Source organism: Panthera onca, chromosome C2 (assembly GCF_046562875.1).
Source record: "Panthera onca isolate mPanOnc1 chromosome C2, mPanOnc1 haplotype 2, whole genome shotgun sequence".
Classification (NCBI taxonomy): Eukaryota; Metazoa; Chordata; class Mammalia; order Carnivora; family Felidae; genus Panthera; species Panthera onca.
Genome location: NC_138347.1, coordinates 48,072,068 through 48,088,549, shown reverse-complemented (window position 1 = coordinate 48,088,549; position 16,482 = coordinate 48,072,068). Strand labels below are relative to the sequence as shown.

Genomic DNA, 16,482 nt, shown 5'->3' with positions numbered 1-16,482 from the left:
GTTTGCATCTACCCTCATCATACCAAAAGAGTGTCCTGGGTGAAAAGGAAACCTGAGAACACTTTTGTTATAAGGGCAGAGACTCCCTCCTTAAGCAGAAAGAAAATGTCCCCAATCTAGTACATGTATATTTATTTCTGAGCTAAAGAAGAAAAACCTATTTATTCTCTTACTTTACTAAAAAATTTTAACTAGCATTTATACTAACCAGATCTGAATCTAAGTGGAAAGCAGTTGACAAATGCCCAGCATTATACTGTTCTGCAGGACGGCAATCCACCACAAAGAACCGGACTCCTTCCTAAGAGAAAACAACATGTGACAGACATACTGCAATTTGCCATGAGGGTTACATTTGACACAATATAGTATTACAATTAAGCAAAGAAGAGGGAATAGGTTTATTAAAAAAATGGATCTCACAGAATTAGGAGGACCCAATTAGCAGAGATACAGGAAAATAACCTCAAGATCTTTAAATAACTATATTTGTTTTGAACACTTTGTATATACCGTTCCTGACTAGAAAGTCTTAAAATATGTAGCAGGAGAATGTCATTTTGAGCTATAAAACTATACTGGAATTTAAAATTTTAATGTGTATGTTAAACGTATATTTTAAAACTATATAGTTATAAACACAGATATGGATATAATTCCTATTTCTGCAAATAAGTTTACAAAGTTGCCAACAATTAAATTCATAGAAGAACATCTTTTGGGGGTGAGAGGAGGTTCTGGAATGCCAGTTTGAACTGAGGAAGTTCACATGAGGATCTTTAAACTGGATTACAGGTTTTCATTTGTCTTTAATACTAGTTCTAATAAGAAAAACATGTGAAATGTTTGTTTTCAAAAGATCGATTGTAAAACACCTGTCTTTCCATGGCTGTTCTTCTTTCCTCCATCTTTGAAATACACCCCACCTTCCAAATACACATACTCATGGTTAACTGTTGCACTACTAGTAATAAACATATTGAAAAAAACTGGCTCATTAGATTTTTATGAAGATAGGAGACAGAGAATTATGGTATATCCTCAATTCTTTGTCAGATGCTTTATGGCATTAGACCATGTAATTCAATTAGCTGTATAATCACCCAGAATTTAATAAATGCTAAATTCACCCTTTTAAGTACTTTATACAATATTCTGTTGCTTTGCTAAAAGCAAAAGATTTGGCAATTTACGAAAACAGTTGTCAAGAATAATTCATTATTGACAATTAAAATCACATACAAGCTGGCAGTTTTAAAATAAGGATGTGGGGGGCGCCTGGGTGGCGCAGTCGGTTAAGCGTCCGACTTCAGCCAGGTCACGATCTCACGGTCCGTGAGTTCGAGCCCCGCGTCAGGCTCTGGGCTGATGGCTCAGAGCCTGGAGCCTGTTTCCGATTCTGTGTCTCCCTCTCTCTCTGTCCCTCCCCCGTTCATGCTCTGTCTCTCTCTGTCCCAAAAATAAACAAACGTTGAAAAAAAAAAAAAAATAAGGATGTGGGAGCACCTGGATGGCTCAGTCAGTTGAGTGTCTGACTCGATTCCAGCTCAAGTCATGATCCCAGGGTCATGGATTGAGCCCCATGTTGGGCTCCGTGCTGAGCGTGGAGCCTGCTTGAATCTCTCTTCCTTCTGCCCCTAGTACCAAGTAATGCACACACCCTCCCTCTCTCTCTCTCTCTCTCTCAAATAAAAAATTTAAAAAATGAACATGTGGACAGAAGATTAAGCACATTAATCACTCACAACAAACAGGGAGGAAATGTTGGTTTTTGCATTTAAAAGGGACATTCCTCCAACAAACTGTGGGTTTTCTTTATTTACCCCTTGAAGCTGATTTGCTTGAAGGATCTCTGACACCGAGATGGCCAGACAAAGAGCCTGACTCAGGTCTGCATCGTCATCCTTAATTCCCAACAAACTACTACCAAATAGATGGTGATTATCCTGTTTGTAGAGAAATTTTTAAAACATTATGAAGAAAAAACAAAATCAATCTTTCTTTCAAAAAATATTCTTAATCAACCATGATGAAAAGAAAATAATTATATAACACCCTTGAGTCATGTGATTTTTAAAATTTAATATTGTATCATCTCAAATCTTATAGGCTAATGGCTACAAAAAGGCTATACAGAAAAAGTCCTTGTCAGAGTTCATACAAAATAAAAGGCGATGAAAAACTAAAACATTCTACATAGTTGTTTCCTATAATATCACCTATATACTATTAAACTATTTAATATCACCTATAAACTATCTAAAAATATTAAATTTTTAAATGGTTACTCACAACTTTTCATATTTTAACATAATAAAAACAAAAATAAGGCATAAGTTATGCAATATACTGATCTACAGCCTGGTTTAATTAGCAACTGCTAGTGCAGATTATTTACTAGGTCTGAAGAATAAAAGCTGTTCCTCTTACAAGACTGAAAAGAGTAAAACTTCTTTTTCATCCAGCATCCTAAACCACTACGCCATCATCTGAGTTGTCCCACTTTGTTAGCAGCTGAGGTGGTCTACATAAGGCAATTATTAAAATAGCTGAAATTAGTCCCTAGAAACAAATCTCTTTTTTAATTAATTAGTTTCAGGGGAAATGTTCTTAAAAGATTTTTCTTTTCTGCCTTTTGACACATATTATACTGAACATAATTTAACCTCATCTTGCTATTTCAGCGACATGACCACCAACTAGCAATTATTATTATAGAATGCCTAAAAACAAATAAATAAAAGACAATACTGCTCTCATGGGCACCTGAGGTCATAGACAAATCTGCTTATTTTATAAATGGTAATTCTGTGCCTCCCCCACTATTAGCTTTTGCTTCTTGGAGTTTTACTTTCTAGGACTCACACCACTCGTGTTTCTAATCTGGTGTCCTTTCATTTGAAAGCATTTGTCTGGCCTGAGAAAGGTTCTAAGTCTCTATGTGACTAAAGGACCTTTTGGTCACAACTCTGCATCATTAAAACTGTGCAAAGCTGAACTCCAGATAAAGGAGACATAATTATACATCCTCCATCAGATTTCTGTAATATTTAAAGTCAAGAAAGCACTAGCGTAAGAAATCTCTCCATTTTCTCATGATCAGAAATAATTAATAATCAGAGTGAGGTGAAATGGTTCTTAGCATATGTGTATGCTCTCTTTTCAATCTGTCCCTCCACTGGGGCAAGTATTTATAGTGAAAAATCACATAAAACTGCAACATAGATGACAGAAAAGAGGGGCACCTAGGTGGCCTAGTCAGTTAAGTGCCCAACTCTTGATTTCGGCTCAGGTCATGATTTCAAGGTTCATGAGATCAAGCCCCACCTAGGGCTCCACACTGACAGAACAGAGCCAGCTTGGGATTCTCTCTCTCCCTCTCTCTCTCTGCCCTTCCCTGCTCATGCATGCTCTCTCTCTCTCTCAAAATAAGTATTAAAAAAAAAAAAAAAAAAAGAATGACAATCTAGAGTATTTTAACTGAAGTGGACACAACATGAACAATAAAACAATGTACAAAATGTGAAATACTGAAGCTGGTAATTTGTCTTATACCTTCCTAAATGAAGCTGGTGTTTTACTGCAATAATACTGAGCCAGAGAGAAAAGGTCTTCTATATCTTCTAGATTCAAACTGAATGGAGTATTTTCTAAGAACTCTGAAAAACAATTACAGATATGAGAACATTTTTAAAAATTGTGGAAAATACAATCATGAACATTATTTATGTAGCAAAGCTAGAATATCTTCAACATAATAAAAACTACATAAATGGAATGTCAATAGTGAAGCCTTTAAAACTGCTTGAGGAGCAGTGGAGTTTCCCAAAGGAGCTGAGACTATTAATGCAATTCTGTTGTTAGTGAAAGATCGTTTCAGGCAATCAAATCATATTCATTAGCCTTGATTGCAGCACTGTGATTTATTTAACAAACACATGTTAAGTGCCAGGGCCCCTGGAAACAAAAAGTGACTAAGAAATAATTCCTGACTTAAGGAATTCTGTCTTGTGTGAGAAATGTGAAAATTAACCACTATAATGTTGTGAGATAAACATTATAATACAAATAATACAAAGTGGCAGTACAAAGAGGAAGTAATAACTAAATCTGTGTGGGGGCTAGAATGGCGAAAACCCAAAAAAAGTACCAAATTTCCACAATGAAAGTAATTATGAAATCTGAGTATTCAAAGGTAAATTAAGAAGGAAGAGGGGAGAAAGAGGAGGGCATCTGGTATGAACAATGAAACGTAAGAAACAGTATATGAAAAGGAACTGAAAGACTGAAAAAAACATGGAAGAAATGAATGAGGACGGCAAAATCAAGGGAAAATAGGCCTTAAGGTCTGTACCTACAGAGTGTATATGAGTTGAATGAAACCTCAGAGTTCTGTAGACTAATCTCTGAAATATACAGATGAGAAAACTGAGTTTTAGAAAATTAAGTGACGAGAAATATTTTCTCTACAGTAAGTTACTTACGGATAACTTCTTCTTTGCTATCAGACTCCTGTGCTAAAATAACTTCTCTGTAAAAGAGAAACAAATGAATTTGAGTTAAATATTAACAGAACATCCTGAGACTAGAAAGGCAAAAAAAATCTAAGCAACTTGATACTTACTTTGCATTAACAAGGATTATTAACATTAAGAAATAAATAAAAAATGGATCTGCTTGTTGTAGATATCCATCCCATATTGCCTGAGTGACTTCAATGGAACAGTAACATGCAAAAAGGCTTCCGAGCTGTAATCAGGAAATGAAATGAGACATAAACCACTGGAAATGACCTGTTCTTTTAAAAGTATGAAAACAAATGTGTAACATTATATCCAACTATCTGCACCTGATACTTAATGTGTAGCTTAATTTTAATGTATGTAATGCAAAGGCAGAATATGTAGATTCAAGGCATAATGACACCACTTACTAGCTGTGTGACTTAGGGCATATTACTTAACCTCTAAAACTCCCATTTCTACTTAAAAAGCGGGGGGTGGGGAGAATACTGCTACCTTTCTTCTACCATTGTTGTGGAGAGATAATTAACCTAGAGTATCTAAAGTCACTAATACATATATGCCATAACATAATAACTGGCATAACTACCACTATAAGGGTACCCAGCATAATTATTATGGTTCTTCACCTACAAGGTAACTGTAAGGATCAAACATGGTTAGTTAAGAACACAGAGTCAACTTTCAATGACAAGCAAGGTGACTTGCTGCCAAAGCTTACATGTCCATCATCTGAAATACATGAGACATTTATATCCCTGTGTTTCAGGAGCTCTGTGGTCTTCTCTCTTAAATAAAAGAGCTGTTTAATAAGTTTCTCTAGAGCCTGTGTTTTAAACTGCATAAACTCAGTGATATGTTTATTCAATTTTCATTAGCTACAGAAACAATTCCATTTAAGGGTTTAAATTGAAAACATTTTTAATGGCTAATGGGAACATATACATTGGTGCATATTTTGTGCCAGTACTAAACTACTGTCACATATCCTTTATTATCTCTTATTTAAAATAGTCTCACAACAGTCCTTCAACGTTGACATTTTTCTCCCCATTTTACATGTGAGGAAATAAACTGGTGTTAAACAACCTTCCCAAGCTCAAAGAGATAGTGAGTGGCAGTATTTACACTAGAAAAATGACCTGAGATTCCACAGCCCAAGCTAACTGCCATTACACTTCACCACAAAGCTTTTAAGTATAAAATGTTACTAATGTTTTTTTGTTGTTTTAAAAATTACTATTACAAATAAGATTACTATTACAAATACCAGGGGCACTTAGGTGGCTCAGTCAGTCGGTTAAGTGTCCGACTTTGGTTCAGGTTATGGTCTTGCAGTTTGTGAGTTCAAGTCCCCCATCGGGGTCTCTGCTGTCAGCACAGAGCCTGCTTCAGATCCTCTGTCCACCCCCCCCACGGGCCCCTTCCCCATTCTCTCTCTCAAAAATAAGTAAACTTTGAAAGAAAAAAAGGTTACTATTACAAATCCCAAAGATGTAAATACAAATAGAACTGCAATATATGCATACATGCAATATATGGCCATCATTAAAGTCACATAGCCAAACTACAGCTATCATTGCATTGCTCACAGTTGTAGGTCCCTCAAGGTTTAAGAATTAGCTTTAATGGTTTCATCTCATGATTAAAAAAAAAAAAAAAAAAAAAAAAAAAAAGACTCCATTCCATAGACATGATACTAATAGCAAGAACTAGTTGTGGCATTGACTGAAGAGAAACCAGTTGTTTTAGTACTTGGTAAAATCTACTACCAGAACTGAGGACTAATTCAGAGTTGTGGCAACAGAAAGAGCATTTCTGAGGCATGATGTGACAGCAGAGACCTCTAAAAGGCATCAGAATGCTTAGTTTTTTACTTGAATACAAATAAGTATGAATGGCAATATATGAATCTCAGTGAAACTACAATTTTATAGGTGTTTTATGATTTCAACTCAAAGTGATAAGACTGTGGCTAACACTAAAGAGTAGGCTGCTGCAGTCTGAGATTTAATATGACAGTTGAAACCAGTTAGGATTCTCTTAAGTATCTTTTCCTGATTGTTTACTCATCTCATCCCCTCTGAGGTAGGTATTATTATTATTCCCATTTTACAGATAAAGAAATTGAAGCTCAGAGGCTAAGTGTTTTAAATCACACAGTTAATAAGTGGAAGAAAGGAATCCTTTCTGAAGAAAGCTAGGTTAAGACATGATCAAAGAGTATGTTTAATTTCTGAATATATATTCTTCCAGGACTCAATCACTGTTTTAGAAAGATCTTCAAGTTAATTGAGAAGAGCAGTTCTCAAAGTGTAGTCTGAGGAGCCCTAGACATCCCCAAGAGTATTTTTTACAGGGGAGTCCACGAGGTCAAACTATTTTCATAATAACACGTGAACTTTAATTGCCTTTTTCATACTCGTTCTCTCACAAGTGAACAATACTTTTCCAAAGGCTACATGAATTGTGGTACCATCACAGACTGAATAAAGAAGCAGGTATGAGAATCTACCTATTTGTGATCAGCCGAATATTGAGATTTGCAAAAATATAAAACAATGTAACTATTCTGATTTTCTTTTGGAAAATACAGTTATTTTGCATTAGAAAAATAGGCTATTAATGTTAACATGTAATGGATTTATCACTACTTCTAAATGAATATTTAAATTTCTTAGTTTTAATTTCTAACCATCATAATCTGTATAAACTAGAGATCCTCAATAAACATGGGGTATAAAAAGTCCTGACACCAAAGGGTCTGAGAACCACTGACCCAGAATAATAAAACTTCCCATTCAAAATATATAGAATAACACAGCATTGAGATGTACTTCGTATTTCTTTATATTGATCATTTCTTACTGATCAATATAATCTTAAGTCATTTTCCTCATGTTTGGATATCAATTCTTATACACACCATCAACAATTTAATCACACAAAGTTTTAAAGTGAACTGATACATACCACATATTTACATATATTACATGCCTATATTAGCACATATTGCATACATATATCTCACAAATATTACATATGAATGTACTATCTATGCAATATGAGATACATGTAAAACAACAAAAGGCTAAACTTCATTTTAAATAATCTGAACTAACATGGTGAAGAACTAAAAAACCTATTTTGGAAGTACCAATAATTTTACTCCTTTGGTTTAAGTAGTAACGGTCTATAATTTAGTACTTTTCTTTCTCTTCCTTAGGGGAAAATAAACCTAACTATAGTTTTATAGAAAGCTATTTTTCATTAAGTGTTCCTACTTTCACTTTATTACCCAGTTGAGTGCATAGGAGTCTGGAGTAATTTTCTTTGTATCAAGAAAAGAACAAAGCTCAGGCTCATGGTATTGGATGAGTAATCGGAAAAGATGAAATGGTCTTCCCTTCAGAGAACAATCCCTAAAAGACAAGAGAAGCAAGGTTTGCATTAATGGATCAGAAATGATCATATCAGTAACTAGTCCTCTTGCAACACCCACCTCCTTCTCCCCACCCCCCAAAATGCCTGAACACCACAGCATTCACAGAAAGCCTACATGATACATCAGCCAGAAATCTCTTGCTAACACCTAATATCCCTGATTTGACAGAAAGTTTGTAGAAACAGCAGGTCTACAGCCAACTCTAAGGAGATTCTCTCCAGCTCAACCCAGACAGCACTCAAAAGAAAGAACTACAGGGACCACTGGAAAGAGTGAGACCATTTAGGTTATTTTGACAAGTTCTACATCCCAAAAGGAGAACTATAGAGGTCTTAAAAAAAAAAAAAAAAAAAAAATCCAGCTCTCTTCTTCCCCTCCAAATACAAGGAAACTCCTAGGAAGGCTTTAGGTTAGCTCCATAGTTAACATACTCAATTAGGAATGTCCTTTAGCAGAGGTAAAAGTCTAAAATGGCCACAGGTAACAAAATACTGGATCAAGAGCCTTAGTTGAAGTGGCCTGGGTACTAGTGCTCAGAATGAATCCCAAGAGGTACAAAACACTTTATTAAACAAGTATACTACTTCTTGCCTTCTTCCCTTGTGTCTAATGAATCAATAAAAATGTAAACAGCTCAAGGACAGGTGATCTCAATAAAAGTCAATATTTACTGAGAAAATATCACATGCCAGACACTGTAACAGGCACTTTACAAAGTTATCTAATTTTATTTTGACAAGCAACCCAATGAAACAGTTACTATTATTCTCCTCATTTTACAGATGAGAAAACTGAAGCTTAGCTGTGGGCAAGTAACTCACCCAAGGTCACATAGTTTAAAAAGTCAGCTAAGAGCTGTACACAAAAACTGTGCATTAAACTATCATGCCATACGACTCTTCTCTATATATAATTCAGTATTTCAACAAGCGGTATTTTGGTAGAAGCACAGTCTCTAAAAAAGCAAATTGTAAAGAAATTGAAATGAAGCAAAAGGCTTCATGTGAAAAAGCTAATGAAATGAATGTCACAGTTTTAACATAAAAGCACTGATAAAGAATATTGTCAAATGCTATTTAAGTAGGAACAATGAAAAACAATTTCTGCAAAACCAAGATCTGAGATCAATGCCAGGATTTGGTATGACTCTCTATCTACTTTTTTTTTTTTTTATATTGTAGATAACAGGGAAATTTTGTAGAGAAGGCCCTAGGCTGTTAATTCAGAAGCCCAGAGACAGAACTGGATTCATACTGGCAAGATTACCTCTTCCTTCATCTGAATACTTTCCCCACTCTAATAAATGCAAGGCAATTGACTGTTAAGGCAAGACACGGGAACCTTAGAGTAGGGACATAAAATTGTAGGAACCATTGCCTAGTATGTGTCCCTAGCAGGACATCTCAGGGAGTTAGCTACTGCAACAGCATCTATTCATTTAATAGCTCTGTACTGCAAAGCTACTCTCCACTGCAAGGCACTGTGCTCGACTTGACAGGATTCTACCCATGTTACACTGGATCTGTAATGAGAAGATACATTATAATGGAATTCTTCTAGCAGCATTTTGTGGGGCTGTATTCTATCCAGAGGCATTAATGCTGACCCTGCCTGGAGTGTTGTATTACATGTGGAACTCATAGAAACAGTACCTGGAGGAACCCAACAAGATAGTGTACTATACAACTCAGGGTAAAGCCCCCTCCCCTACTATTACTAACTACCACTACCAACATAGTCTCTAGAGAAAAAGTTGGAGCATCATGTCCCTTGCCATCACTAGCTCTGTTACACCAAGCAGTGGTAAAATACAAGCAGTTGAGAAACCTAGTGCAACTGAATGATTCGTAAGTATGAATTCCAGTCTTGCTCTACCACGACCACAGTCCTGATTCCCGGCATCTCTGGGTCTGTTTTATGTATATGAAGCACTGTGGCTTCAAGGTAGCAAAGAGTTCTCTACCCTGGGGAGTTTTTAAAAAATATGCCTAAGCTCTACCTAGTGCACTTATAGTTGAAACTTCAAGGACCCACATGTTTTAAAAGTTCTTGGGCTAAACAGACATTTCCCCAAAGAAGATACACACACTGCCAGAAAGCACATGAAAGATGCTAAACATCACTGACTATCACAGAAATGCAAAGCAAAACCATAATGAGATATCACTTCACACTCATTAGTTTGGCTATAATAATTTTTTTTTTAATGTTGATAGTGGAAAAAGTGGGATCTTCATTCACTACTGGTGGAAATGTAAAATGATATACTTATGGAAAAGGCTGGCAATTCCTCAAAAGGTTAAACATAGAGTCACAATATAACTCAGCAATTTCACTTCTAGGTACATACCCAAGAGAAATGAAATACATGTCTACACAAAAACTTGTACACAAATGTTCATAGCAGCATTATTCATAACCAAAATGAATATAATCCAAATGTCCAAATGTTGTTGAAAATAATCCAAATGTCCAACTGTTGAATGAGTAAATAAAATGTGATATAGTCATGCAATGCATGTAAATTCACAGACACAGAAAGATTGCCTCAGGAAAGTGGTTGCTTCAGGCTGACAGTGTTGGGGGAAAATGGAGAGTTGACTACTAATGGGTACAGGATTCCTTCTTGGAGATGAAAATGTTCTAAAAAATTTTGTGGTTATGGCTGCACAATCCTGTGACTATACTAAAAAACAATGAGCTATACACACACTAAAAGGATAAATTTTACGATCTGAAAATGGTATCTTGAGCTATTAAAGAAAAAGCTACTCAGTGGTTTCTAACAAGCAACCAGGGTGGAAAACTGTATTAGTTAAAACACAGGTGGCCATCCAAACTTAGGTTCAAATCTTGACTCAGACATACACCAGACGTGTAATCATGAGTAAGTCTTTAATCTCTTTCTTTGCCTCAGTTTTTGTACTTGTATATCAGAGATACCTACCCTTTAGCGGTCATAGTTTAAGTAAGAAAACACACAAAGCACCTGCATTTAGTATAGTGTGTATCACAGAAAGCAGTAAAGAATGGTAGTCATTTAACTACCAAGCTCCAGAATAGCAGAGTTCTCTACTTTGGCTGCACATTGCAGTCAACTGAGAAGTTCTAAAAAAAACAATGATGTCTGGGTGCCCTTCTCAGAGATTTGATTTGATAGTCAGATATACAAATACGCATCAGGATTTTTAAGAGCTCCCTCAAGGACTCCAGTGTGCATCCAAAATTCCCTGTGCAGATTATGTCAAAAGTTCCTCTTCACTCTGAAATCCTGACTACCTAATCGGTAGCACAGGGAACTACAAGAATTCTTTCTGGCCTCATGGATGCAGCCCCTGCACTACCTCTCCTCTGGCCCTCCACACCTGCAACCATCTAAACATCTACCTATCTAGTCTCAGCCTAAGGGTCACTTGCCCAGGGAAGTCATCTCTGACCTCCAGGACAAGTTAGGTCGCCCCCACTGAATATGCCCTTAGCATTCTATATTTCATCTTCCTAATACTCAGCACACTCCTAATTACTCATTCAGTGCCTGCATATATAGGATTACTTTTCAAGCTGTAATGCTAGCACCTCACTTAAGGCAGCACTCCAAAAATTTTACTTTTCGTATAGACACTATAATGGTATTTTTATTTTATAAGGAAAGAAATTATAATAGGGATACTACCAAAAGATTGTACCAACTTTACAAGCATAAATTCTTAACCAAAGAACCCTTTAAAAAACGTTTACAACCACAGAAATAAAGTCAAATAACAGTTAAGATTCAAATACTTGAACCTTTTACTTTACCACCAAAGTAAATCTAACTTTAGTTCAAAACAAATCAGACTTTTATTAATTTAAAAACTATTATTACTAAAACGTGTTTTACCTGGGGATGTACTTATTCATGATAGCATAAAAGCAGTTGTATAAATCGCTGCGTGGCAACTGAAGATGCACCAATGGTTTCAGTAGATGTATCCAGCTGAGGGATGTGCTGTAGTTAATGTTACGTGATTTACAGTAAAAGGTGATTACGGATTCAATATCCAAAAGTAATTCTGTTGCTTTCTCTTGTGGCACTGAAAGCTGTTCTAGAAAATAAGTGTCAAAATTAAGTTACCAAGGGCCTGTTAGAGACTCAGTTATTGCAAGTAACACTTGTTTTCAAACACACAATACTTCCTTAGTGTACTCAGAGCATGACAAGGGCAAAAGAAAACTACGCAAAAGCATGTTTCCTTTTATTTAGTATTTACTAGCTATTCAGTATTTAACTCAATAATACTTGACCTATATATATGTTAAACATAAAAATGGGCAATCCGAGGTAGAGAGGTAGGAAAGATGCTTAACCCATATTCCTGGAAAGCAAAAAGGTGTTTTCTAAACAAAAGATTATCATCTACCCAATGATGGGCAGCTGTCACTATAGCTTTGTCAGAGAAGGTTATTAATTCTCTACCAATAAATTCCCTTTCCTTTGAATACACTAGCAATAATGTTTCTGTTGTGGTTAGTACACAAAAGCCTATCTAGTAAAATTTAAATTGTAATAAAAAGAAAAACAAAAAGACACTAAGGACTATAGATGAATTTAAAAATACAAACTAAATTCATTTAAGCTTGAAAAGACCTTGTGGAGTGACAGGAAACCTTTTCATCCATGACTTAAAATAGTTTTGTGTGTTTTTTTTTTTTTATTACAGATCATTACCTATGATCTGCAAAAGTTTATAGGTAAACTTTTAGAACACAGACCCCTTTAATGTGAAGACTAAAGATCATACAGACCTTTTCACAAAAAAACAATTTTAAAACTGCAACAAAACTATAAAGGTACCAGAAGAACTGAACATATAAGCCAAAAAACAAAAAAAAAAAACAAAAAAAAAAAAACAAAAAAAAAAAAAACCCTACACTAAAAATTGGGCTCTCTTTCTTATAAATACTAGATATTACTTCATAAGAATTTCCAAAGTCCTACGACTGTTTACTAGCCGTTCACAAATTTAACATATCCCAAACTGTAACAAGATGATTCTATTAAAGAGTAACTCTTCTACCTCAAAATATTATTTTCAAAATTTTTCAGTTTGAAACAATTATTAAACTTACCAATAAACTCTACACAATCTTTGTGAATGGCATTCTGTTCTGGCAAGTCTAAAATACCATCCCATGATGCCAAACTATCACCTTTTCCTGCAACATTTAGAGCAATCTGGAAAAAAGATAAAAGCAATTAGCTTTGTATGTCATGTCTCATTTTTAGAAAATATACTGTAATAATGGAAAGTCCTGAATTCTGAAATAATAATACATACTTCAAAGATTACAAAGTAATGTATTTACACTCCACCAAATGCTGATCCCTTCAGTCATATCATAATGAACACAATTATTTTAAATCTCCCTACATTAAATTTTACTACTTCATGTCAATCCAGTGAATAGCATACAAAAATTTATTTCAGCAAACATCATCAATGTTATAGACTGAATGTTTGTGTCCTCCCACAAAATTCAGATGTTGAAACCTAATCCCCAATGCGATGTTATTTAGAGGTGAGGCCTTTGGGAGGTGATTAGGTCATGAGGGTGGAGCCCTCATAATGGAATTAGTGCCTTCATAAAAGAGACCCCAGAGAGCCCCTATCCCTTCAGCCATGTGAGGACACATTAAGGAATTATTATTTTTTTTAGTTTAATGGTATTATGCTTATTTTAAAAGTCTTTATCTTTTAGACTTTTGTACTAAAGTATTTTAGTGTGCTACCAAGGATTTGCTTTAAAATAATCCAGTGGGTGAGACAGGGAGGAAAGGATAGAGATATTAATCACACAAGACTGGCCAAATATTAACAGTTAAAACTAAGTGATGGGTCATGGGGGTTCATTATGTAAGTCTACTTTTGTATGTGTTTTAAATTTCTACAATAAAACATTCAGAATGCTATGTACAGTTATTATTCCATTTCTGTTACAGATATATGTGCAGAGAAGAAAAAATAAAAAGATATATACCAAGACATTATTATGTGTTTTACCCATAGGTGATAGACAGCAGATAGTTTTTATCTTATCTGCTGCTTGTATGTTTTAACAAACAGTATTTCTTTTGTAATCATAACAAAATCTTAATTTAAAATTAAAAAGTGACACATGCACTACAGAACAGATGAAGAGGAAAATAAAGCAAAGTAAAATGTCCTATAATTCCAACACACAGAGAGACCTATGTCCTCTCCCCACCTTGTCTTTAATATAGCTGAGATAATTCCATGTCTGCAATTATAAATCCTATTTTACTCATTGGTTGCATTTTCCCATTTCATTAAACAATCTTTATAAACATCATTTGTAATGACTACAAAAGAAAAAGCATTGCCCTTCAAAACCTGTATTATTAAATAACCAAACATGACAGAAACACACCATTTAAGTTGCTCTGTTTGATAAATTCTCTAGATGCAACGTGGTCAGAAGATGATGAAGTTTTCTGCAACTTAGACAAATGAACATAAAAATTCTCAAATGTTATTCTTAAGTGATGACATTTTGCTTTAGTTTTCAGTTACTTTACCTTCCAAACTTTGGCCCTCAGATTAGCAGGTAGTGGTCTTCCCTGAATTATATTTCTCAAAGTTTCAAGATCACAACCTCCTGCTTCCAGAGCTTCTGCAAGATCTTTTTCCCTAAAAAACAAGTCCTTAATAGATCAATTCTACTTATTTTTTTCTTATTGAAGATTAATTTATAACCATGGCCTATTAAAGGCTGTGTGTGTCTACGAAGAAAAGGTTCTCAGCAGCCAAAATGTAATGCCAAGGCATACACAGCATTTTGTTTCCTTGGAAGGGAATCTAGGGTTTCATGCAATTTACTCTTATTTTGCACTTAGTTCTAACAAGCTCAGTTATGTTTTCTAAAATTAAAGAAATTTAAAAAGAGAAGACAGCACAAGCAGGATGACAGCACTTAAAAGTCACAGTAATATTACTATTCATGGTAGTAGTACTGACTCACACTTTATAGAGCACTATCTTTGTGCCAGGCAGTGTTCCAAATACTGTCCAGGTGTTATTTTGATTCTCACAACAACCCTATGAAGTAACCACAATCATCACTGGCCCCAGTTTACATATGCAAAAGTTGAAGCAAAGAGGGGTTATATAGTTTATGAACACTCATCTAGTAAGTATTCTAGCCAAGATTCCAATTTTAACAGTCTGGTTCCAGAATTTATGCTCCTGATATTATGCTAAATAGTGGCAAAGAGGAGAAATCATAAGATTCTGCCAAGAATTCAGTGCTGTATGGGAATACTTAGTACATAACTCACACAGGTATCATGCCTAGAGCTGTGCCTAGCTTACAGTAAGTGTCCAATAAATGTCAGATGAACAAAAAAAGTTCTAATGGCATCACCATTTTATATATATATTATATATATATAATATATATATTCTTTTAAAGAAAAAGAATACATCATTGAGTACATCAGCAAGCAGTTATGTACAGTCTGCTAGGTTTAAGGAGGAAATTAAACATGAAATAAATTTTATTTTTGTTTGTATATGGTTAAAAAGAATATATTTTTCAAAAACTTTCACAAACATTATGAATTGTTTTTTAGCCATGAAATAACCACTTAAAATAAGTAATTCTCTCAGAATTCTCAAAAGCTGAGTTTTAGTCATTGTTTATAATTTTAATGTACAATACATAAGAAATCTATATAAATAAAAATCCATAACTCAGCCAGACAATTTCTAAAAATCTTTGAAGCAGGCTGAAAGAGTCTCCCACTACAATCAGGAAACCAAGATTTTGTCACACTGGGGGTGGGGGTGAGGGGGGTGGGAAGATGGTTTTGAGGAAAATAATTTACTACCATTTCACATTCTCTTAATAAGATAATGTAAATCTCCCCTACTGACAGGATTCCAAGAATATTAGTTTAAATGGGTAAATTTACTAAAGTGTTACCCTCTTAAGGGAATGGAATTAAACGAAATATATATAATCACTTGGGATCATATTCAAAACAAAAGTAGTGATCAAATTTTAGCTACTACAAATTCATAAGAACAAGAATATAACTAGTAACCACGCAAGAAACATTTTTTTTTCCTTTTGCTATGTGGTCACCAAAGTGTTGGACAAGAAAGTGAGGGAAAAAGATTTCAAGTCCACTGTTCAGAAATGCTTCAGGCCTATAGTTGATAAAGAATGGGGTTTATCTCTTCTCATCTGGTCAAAATGTACAAGAGAGCCTGTTAGAATGTGAAAGGTTGTTTGTAACCATAAAACAAAGAAAATTTAATGTGATCTTTGAGAAATAAATACCATATTTTTAATGATTAAATATGTAAATGAACTGTAAATACCATCATATGAGATAGAATTCTTCTACCAAATAAATGAAGAACTAGAATTTTTCTATTTTTCAGGGCAAAAATCCTTGGTTTCTTTTTGAAGTAACTTTGCCAAATCCCTTACTTTTCCAGACAACAAAGT

At 34.8% G+C, this 16,482-nt stretch overlaps 1 protein-coding gene across 2 annotated transcripts in view; it reads right to left on the bottom strand.

Annotated features, from left to right (window-relative positions):
* TBC1D23 (TBC1 domain family member 23) overlaps positions 1–16,482 on the bottom strand; it is a 58,233-nt gene that overhangs the window by 21,954 nt on the left and 19,797 nt on the right. For both annotated transcript variants that reach the window (XM_060640838.3, XM_060640837.3), the window contains exons 2-10: positions 14,546–14,657; positions 13,078–13,183; positions 11,849–12,053; positions 7,822–7,945; positions 4,625–4,749; positions 4,485–4,531; positions 3,556–3,659; positions 1,824–1,946; positions 209–301 (exon numbers count right to left, since the gene is read on the bottom strand). In XM_060640838.3, the coding sequence (XP_060496821.1) occupies positions 209–301; positions 1,824–1,946; positions 3,556–3,659; positions 4,485–4,531; positions 4,625–4,749; positions 7,822–7,945; positions 11,849–12,053; positions 13,078–13,183; positions 14,546–14,657 (1,039 nt within the window). The remainder of the gene's footprint in view (positions 1–208; positions 302–1,823; positions 1,947–3,555; positions 3,660–4,484; positions 4,532–4,624; positions 4,750–7,821; positions 7,946–11,848; positions 12,054–13,077; positions 13,184–14,545; positions 14,658–16,482) is intronic.